General features: G+C 36.9%; 2 protein-coding genes across 3 annotated transcripts; one reads left to right on the forward strand and one right to left on the reverse strand.

Annotated features, from left to right (window-relative positions):
• The first annotated feature begins 628 nt into the window (after nucleotides 1-628).
• LOC137244386 (mitochondrial transcription rescue factor 1) lies at nucleotides 629-1,483 on the forward strand. Of its 2 annotated transcripts, none has more exons than XM_067773333.1 (3): nucleotides 629-1,021; nucleotides 1,077-1,149; nucleotides 1,199-1,483. In XM_067773333.1, exons 1-3 carry the CDS (start codon nucleotides 693-695, stop codon nucleotides 1,400-1,402), a joined length of 606 nt encoding a protein of 201 aa, XP_067629434.1. In that variant the 5' UTR covers nucleotides 629-692; the 3' UTR covers nucleotides 1,403-1,483. The 2 variants fall into 2 exon arrangements, with proteins under 2 accessions (XP_067629434.1, XP_067629435.1); XM_067773334.1 differs by having other exon boundaries at nucleotides 1,077-1,107.
• Nucleotides 1,484-2,148: 665 nt separating this feature from the next.
• Nucleotides 2,149-3,294, reverse strand: LOC137244391 (uncharacterized). The gene is made up of 2 exons (XM_067773349.1): nucleotides 3,104-3,294; nucleotides 2,149-3,049 (listed from the first exon to the last, which is right to left on the reverse strand). The coding sequence occupies exons 1-2, from the start codon at nucleotides 3,199-3,201 to the stop codon at nucleotides 2,167-2,169; spliced, it is 981 nt and encodes a 326-aa protein (XP_067629450.1). The 5' UTR covers nucleotides 3,202-3,294; the 3' UTR covers nucleotides 2,149-2,166.
• Between the last annotated feature and the right edge of the window lie 5,001 nt (nucleotides 3,295-8,295).

Raw genomic sequence — 8,295 nt, forward strand, 5'->3', positions numbered from 1 at the left:
TCAAACGACGCGTCTTGACATAAGTATTAATAATCAGCAGGCGAAAAATAAAAATCTTAGCTCGTTCCAGAGATTAACAGAAAATGACCCCGGGAGGGGGTACGGTGTAAAGAGATAAATACGTGATGCTCCGTTGACGTGACGTGTCATATACTAGTTACCTAAAGGGCTAATTAAACTTCCTTAACCCTAACGCCATGGTCGTAACCATACCCATATCCATAACCATCTCCAATGTGATCGATTAATGGTGCCTTTAACCTAAAAATCGTGAAAATATCATAAAAATGAATAAAAATGCAATAAAAATACAAACATATTCCACAAAAAATAAGTCTCTTAGTCATATCGTATCCAAAACAATGAACAAAATCTACAAAAAGTTATTAAATTTACCAACTCAAATATTTTTAGGTTATGGATATGGCGAGAAACCAAAAACCAATTGGTTGGCTATGGTATGGTTATGGCCTAAAGCGTTATGGTATGGCACCATTAACCGATTACATTGATTTCCATAAGGTAGGTTTGTTTTATCTGGTTATGGTTTTAAGGTTATAAGTCTTCATTAATTGCCCTTAATGCAGCAGCTGTGTGCATCAGCTGTTCATATTGAGGTTAGGTTAACCAATCATTTTCATAACAAATCTCAGTTAGAACTATATAGCATTAGCAAATAATAAAGTCAAAATATGTTAAAATTTTGGAATAACGCAAGATTAAACAGATTATTAAGTATCGCACAAGCTAAAGTGGCGAAGCAAAGTTTAAGTGGCTACTGCAAGAAGTATGATTTTGTTCCAGAAACTAATCATTTATCACAGGCAACTCGTCTACTGCACACAGGAAGAGTTTTGGCGAAGTATAATAAACAATCCAACCAAGATGACGAAGACGAAACTGATGATGTTGGAAATGTTAAAGAATTCGCAGATGAACGAGATTCTAAAGTAGTAAAAGCCAATGTTCATTCCCTGCGAGCCGATTTATTAATAAAAGCTGGATTGGGAATGGCTAGGAAGTAAAATCGATTGGACTTATGCTAAACAAATCTTACTAACTCATTATCGTTATAGCAAAGTGGAAACCATATTTTATGAAAGCAAAGTACGTGTGAATGGCAAAAAGCTCAACAAAAAAAGTGTGCAAGTATGTTAAATCTCATATTTTTTTGCTACTCTGAATCATTTGCTTGCAGCTCAATGTGGGTGATGAAATTGACGTTATACGCGGATTTAGTCACTCTAATCCTAGTCATTTGGTAGTTTCCCGTGTTATTGTTCTTGACTTCAGTAATCGGGAGGAAGGCTATAGCGTACAATTACGGCGGTACAAATCATTACTTATTGAAAACTACTCTGGAACCAATGCTTATAAGTCCTCTGATACAGTGCAACATTGAGCGTTTTTTAAATATCGCAGTTGTATCTTCATTATTGAAATATTGTAAAATATACATAAGTTGTTACGGACAACAGCTGGATGTAGGAGTATTTGCTTGAATGTCCAACAGTTTGTTGGACATTCATGTAGGGATAAACAAAAATGCTCCGCGATTTTTTAGGGTTTGCTGCCCATTTTATACTACTTTGAAACCTACGTCATATCGGCCACAAGGAAGTTGAAATTGCCTACATAGTAGAGGTTTACGGAGAATATTTCATTCTTCGCGCCGAGGGCTAAACTGTAGTCAACATTAACCGTAGCTTAAACTTGCACTGAAAAACCGGTCAAAAGGCACTCCTCGAAGGTTATGGGAAGTGTTATCAAAATTGATGGTCCTTTGCCGGATATAGATCCGGTATGTTCCGGTAACAAGCACCTTTGAGGTACTAGCCCGACCATTTCGGGAACGATTAATATGACCAAATTAAACCTTCTAGGTCTAACAGTTTTTTTTAAACAGGGTCGCTCATCCAAAAGTCGGCGGCGGCAAATATCTCTACTACATAACCCTATCCTGTCTATACTTAGAGAAAAACTCAGCCATTAAGATAAAAGAACGGAACGTACAGGATCTGCATCCGGCAAACATCGATAACACTCCCTAACTTTCGGCGAGTGTCCTTATCGCTACATCAACAACAAGGAAGAGCTAGCTCGGAAAGTGCAATTCTGAACGAGATATTTAACAACTTTATAAACGGCTTTTACAAAATTCATATCTTATTTTTTATTCTGTTTACTCTTTTTTGGGCGTTTCTTCTTCGGCTTCTTATTAGGATTAGGTTGTATTTTATGAACTGTAAGCGGCTGATATATTTCTGGTAAAAACTCATCAGAATCGCTAGAGTTACTATAAGCCAATATATTAATATTTTGCTTTGTTTCGGTTCTTTGCTCTATTCTTGCGTCTCTATTGTTCGGTTTATTGATTTGGATGTCATCAGGTTTCATCTCGTCTAAAGCAACATTATTTTCAAGTATTCTTAAAATAGCAGTTAAACCTTGAGCATCCTCTTCGGAGTCCGCCTTATCAACGACCATTGCATCCGAGAGAGCTATAAAATCACCTTCCAATTGCTTAGGCGTATTTTCGGATACTGGTGTGGAGAGTTTCTGCGGCACACTTGCAACTATTTCGGCTTTTAATTTTTCTGCTCTCTTTTCTTTTTTCACTACTTTTGGAATTTTCCTTTTCGGCTTTGGTTTAGTTTGTTTTGTTCGCGCCATAACCCATTTTATAAGTTCATTGCCCAGCATGTTATCTACCCCCATTTCATCCATTGTTGGGAGTACAATAGCAAGAGCACGAATACCAAATATTTCTTTTGCAAAATCTTCCAATTGGGTTTGTACATAAACAGGCACTCTTTCGTTCTTCGCTTCTGCATTCCGCGCTATTAAGCGTATCAAAAACATAGGCTTGATGCTATGTGAGATTAAAACGCATGAACATTTGGAATTGTTGATAGCGCGCAAACTGCTTTCCAGACCTAGGTGAACATGTGATGCGGTAGCAAATGACAGAGGTTTCAGACCACTGTTGTTAATGGCATTGTTGAGTAACGTTTTGAGAGTCTGTAGGTCCTTCTCGTCTAGTGCGGGACTGTAAGTGGTTATATAAAGAAAACAGTTTGCGAAATTGAATCTTTTAACTTACCAACGCTCTCTTTTGGGATTAGCCAGAATCGTTTTCAATTTCGGTAGTCCTTTTCCTTTGTTCTTCTTCTCTTTAACTTTAGCGCCTAATGAGCACATGGCAATATATTTCTTTAATAAAATTAAATTTAGTAAACAAATTCAACAAAATCCATGCTTGTTTCCAAACAGCTGATTTAGTTAGTGTTGTTGTTAATCATCTTTTCAAGTACCGAGTACATTGTGAACAAGTTCTTTCGGTATCGAGCAGCATTATTTGGCAAAAGATAAAGGGCCAGTTAAACTGCCTTAACCCTAACGCCATAGTCGTAACCATACCCATATCCATAATCATCTCCATTGTGATTGATTAATGGTGCCATTACCTAAAACAGCTGACATTTTCATAAAAATAAGGAAAACCCAAAAAATTACAAACATATTCCAAAAACAATAAGTCTCCTAGTCAATACTTATCTAAAACAATAAATAAAATATACAAAAATTAATAAATTCACCAACTTAAATATTTTTAGGTTATGGATATGGCGAAAAACCAAAAACCAATTGGTTGGCTATGATATCGTTGTGACTTTAGCGTTATGGTAAGGCACCATTGATCGATTACATTGATTTCCATAAGGTAGGTTCGATCAGTTGTTTTATCTGGTTATGGTTTTATGGTTATAAGTCACCATTAATTGGCCCTTAAAGGGCGCGAGTGCAGCCTAAGCACGGTTTCTCCAGAATTTCTGCTGCTTTTCCCGCTACGATTACCGCCTGAAAGACACTGAAGTGTCTGGGCAGTCTGTTGGATCTACTTATTTCGGTAAAGTTTTAGAACAGCAGGGGGTCAATTCCCTAACTGCGAAAAACTGAAAAATCAAAACAAAGAACAGTGCGTATGAGTTTTGAATGTCAGAATAGTGTACACTGGCTGCCAAGAAAACTCACTAAGTTTTTATCAGTGAGTTTTCTTGTTCCAAGTTTTGCTTTACAGAATCAGAATTTCAAAGTTTACACAATTTCATCTGTACACTTTAAAACTTAAAGTTAGCGAATAGGGCCCCTGCAACACATTGCCTGAAAAAAATTAATTTGAAAGACATCACCGTATCGGCTGTTGCGACCCTGTTATATGAAAAAAAAAACCCATGTTCGCAATATGGAGCGTGTATTATATCCATTTAGATACACTTCAAAAACACATAATATGGATATAAGTGTGATTAAAGGGCGTACACCCTTTACCCGGGGCCCTTAAGTAGGAACAATATAACTTTGAAGTACTCAATTAACACCGGGCACAACAATGCAAGTGGATGGAGTTCATGTAGCCTTTACTTCCAAACCAACTGTCGTGCCTATATTGCCACAGCGGGAATGTATGTATGTATGTATTTATTTGAAAATTTGTTCCTAGCACAACAATTTTGACAAATTATTTAACAGTGCTAGTCATGAATAGCATGAGCTATAAAAATTGAACATTTATAATAATAAATTAGATTAATCAAATTAAATTAAATATAGCGGACAATAGTGAAATATTTATGTATGTAAATGTAAATCTTAAAACTAAAGAAAAGTAGTTAATAAATATTAAAAGACAGCAGTAGTGATGATAACCTTTGGCTGGTTATAGATTGAATAGTATTTAACAAACAAAGAAAGAAGACACAGAGAAAGGAAAAGGACTTAGAAATGAACATTTTAACAACAACAATTTGAGATCCAGTTTAAGAGTCGTTAAAAAATGATGTTAGCTCTTTTCTGAAGTGCAGAGCATTACTTAAGAATCGAAGACTAGTAGGTAGCGAGTTCCAAAGACGTATTGCAGTAACAAAGAATTGGCGCTCAGAGGTTAGCGAGCGGTATCTGATGTGCTTAAGAAGAAGCACCGATCTTGATGATTGCAGAAAAATAAGCTTACGATATAGATAGTCAGGTTCCTTCGTGTGTATCAATTTATGGAGGAAGGACAGTGTTTTGACTTTTAAAAGATTTTCGAAAGAAATGTTTAGCAACCTTTCAGCATGTTGAGATACGTGGTCAAATCTTTTCAACCCATAAACATATCTAGCAATGTTGTTGTAAACAACATTTAGTTTGTTCTTGCACAGATAGTCACAGTTTGAGTAAATCACACAACCATGGAGTAGCGTAGGTATTAAGTACGCTTTAGCCAGAAGTAGTCGTATGTGCAAAGGCGTGAAATACTGTGTTAACCATAGTGTACGAAGCATTCCATACACTTTCGCAACCGTTCTAAAAATATGGTCTTTCCATGTCAATGTTTTGTTAAAAATTACACCTAAGTTTTTCGCCGTATCTACGTATTCTATAACGGAATTGTCGAACACTACATTCTCTAAATCATTAGTGGGAAAAGACCTTCTATGAAAAACAATACATTTTGACTTATTCGGGTTTATACATAAGCCATTCATAGCAGCCCATGAAAATATTTGATTCAAATCGTGGTTTAAGTTACTTATGCACAAGCTAGTTTGATCACGAGGACAACACGTAAATAACTGCACATCATCAGCGTAGATATGAACATTACAATACTTAAGGACATCGGGTAAGTCATTGATGTACAGAACAAATAACAGAGGACCCAGGATAGAGCCTTGAGGGACGCCTCTTAAGACATGAAGGAAGTCAGACTTTTCACCATCTATACATACTGCTTGAGTCCTATCGCCAAGATATGATCTTATAAGGGCAACTGCATGACCAGAGAAGTTAAATAGGTTTTCCAGCTTCCTACAGAGCAGAGTGTGGTCTACAGAATCGAAAGCTTTGGAGTGGTCAAGAAGTGTTAAGAAGGCAATGTAACTTTCATCCACTCGCTCACGAATTTCTTCTGTCACAGATAATAGTGCCGTTGTACAGCTCCGCTTTGACCTGAAACCGGACTGACTATCTGACAGGAGCTTGTATTCATGTACATATGATACGATTTGCCCATGTAGAATACGTTCAACGACCTTAGAGAGGAAAGGGAGTATGGCTATTGGTCGATACTCATTATTTTGTTTACGGATTGGAATAACTTTTGCAGCTTTCCAGTATATTGGGAAGACACCGGTCGTCAAAATTGAGTTGACCAAGTAAGTAATGTGGGGAAGGATTTTGGGAAGAATGCCTTTTAAAAACTTTGAACATATACCATCAAGCCCCATTGCGTTAGACTTCACAGAAAGTATGGCTTGGATAACATCACAATTATCGACACAAACAAACTCGAAAGGGCTAGTGTCAACATTAACACGCACGGAGTAGTTATCAATACACACATTGTCGGCTGAGTTTGGTAGTCTTACAAAAGTATTATTTATTTCGTTGATGTCGACATCAGGGGGATGAGACAGGTCACTTTTGAGCTTACCAATTCCTATTTGTTTGATTTTGTTCCACTTTTCCTTTGTATTCAAAGCAGAACTAAACTTAAACTTAAAATAATTTGCCTTGGCCAGCCTTATGGCTTTGTTTGCAATAAGCCGAGCTGTTTTAAAGCAGCTATGCGCTTCGACTGTTTTGTACCTTTTCCACCGTGAGTAGGCTTGGTTACGAAGGTGGATAAGGTGTTTTAATGTAGCATTGAACCAAGGGCTATTCTTGTATTTAAGTGTTTTTATTTTTAGTGGAACGTGATCATCGAATAACTTATTTATATTATCCTGCAGAAACTTTGTCTGGTCATCAACCGATGTTAACGTACGAATCAAGCTCCATTCAACCGACTCAACGGACTCAGCAAGGGAATAATAATCTATACTTCTGTAATCGCGATACGCGAACGAACTTGGCCTACATGATGTTTGGAAGTTGTAGTTTTGGAATGGGAATGTGAAGCTCATTTCAAGGTGACACATATGACTGTAACAAAGGCAATGATTTGTGCTGGAGATAGAAATCTTGGTCCCTGTAGTGGGAATTCTGGGGCACCGGATGTTGTGTATGCAAATACAATATGGAGAACGTCTCGTATGAATTATCCGCATCAATATACCTATGCAAATAGTAAAAATGTTCCAAGCTTTATAAACAAAATTGAATCGTTAATTGAAAGATGTTTGTTACAAATCGACTCCTGAGTGGGATATCAGCCTAACCCAAACCCACGTCAAAACATTTTGACTCAATGCAGGGATAGGGCGTTTTAGAAACAAATTAACGTTAGATGTTGACTTAATATAAGTCCTATGCAAGCCTGACTTTACAGGTGTAATAAGACTTATAATTAGGTTAAAATATGGCATACTATCCCTTTTTCTGTCTGGTTCATAAACCTTATAATCAGGTTATTGAACTCAATGTATTAGCCATCATCCCGTCGTAGTGATAAACAATTTTATATGTAAACGCAGCACAAACGATTTGAGCCAAATAGAAGACTGGTTCAATTTGGGGGCTAGATAGCTTGCATAGCGGAACGATACAAGGTGGCAGCATGGTGACATACCTACAAACATAAATAAAAATCCCATGTACTTTGTTTTTGTAAATTCGATGTAAAAATGTCAAAATCGTGATGCGCCGGAAGTTGATGTATCAAATCAAATAAAAAAGTTTATAATCAGCTGTTCCATGCTGCCACCTTGTATCGTTCCGCCATGATAGCTTGTTAATTTCTTGCCTTTAGTTTGGCAGCACTGCCCGTATTTATTAAATCTAGTTTTCTAAAAATAGATGTCACTACATTCTGCCAATCACAACTCATGTGTGCGTAAATGTCACGACATCTGCTTCTCAAGTCTCCCAATAATCCAGAGCATACCCGTGAGAATTGAGCGTGATATGGAGCTAGATAACTCACTGGATGAGGGCTATTATCTTATCACAATGCCCTATATAAGCCTGGCTTTTAGTTGGTTATAATCCTTATATAAAAGGTTCCAATGCAGTAAGTTGTATCTTATACTACGGCCTTAAGTAAGCCTTTTTGTAATTGTTCCATAAGTCTTATAATAGGGTTGTTATTTTCCATTTAATTCATTATGTAAGCTGCTTTTTAAATGGGCTTTAACCAACACACCTAACGTTATCTTTCAGATAAGCCTTATGCCTGATGTAAATTCAAAGCGTTAGGAAAGAGGCTCCATGGTAACTATGTTCGTAATTTTGAATGTGGCATTAAAGAAAATCTTAGGGCGTTCTGGAATTATGTAAATTCCAAAAAACAGTGAACGAGTATCTCGGCCT

This window comes from Eurosta solidaginis, chromosome 1 (genome assembly GCF_040869045.1).
Source record: "Eurosta solidaginis isolate ZX-2024a chromosome 1, ASM4086904v1, whole genome shotgun sequence".
In the NCBI taxonomy this organism is placed as follows: domain Eukaryota; kingdom Metazoa; phylum Arthropoda; class Insecta; order Diptera; family Tephritidae; genus Eurosta; species Eurosta solidaginis.

Coding starts and splice junctions, on each gene's coding strand:
- LOC137244391 (XM_067773349.1), bottom strand. CDS start 3,201: ATGTGCTCATTAGGCGCTAAAGTTAAAGAGAAGAAGAACAAAGGAAAA. Junction 3,050..3,103: donor AATCCCAAAAGAGAGCGTTG/GTAAGTTAAAAG, acceptor AACCACTTACAG/TCCCGCACTAGACGAGAAGG.
- LOC137244386 (XM_067773333.1), top strand. CDS start 693: ATGTTAAAATTTTGGAATAACGCAAGATTAAACAGATTATTAAGTATC. Junction 1,022..1,076: donor GGATTGGGAATGGCTAGGAA/GTAAAATCGATT, acceptor TTATCGTTATAG/CAAAGTGGAAACCATATTTT. Junction 1,150..1,198: donor TCAACAAAAAAAGTGTGCAA/GTATGTTAAATC, acceptor ATTTGCTTGCAG/CTCAATGTGGGTGATGAAAT.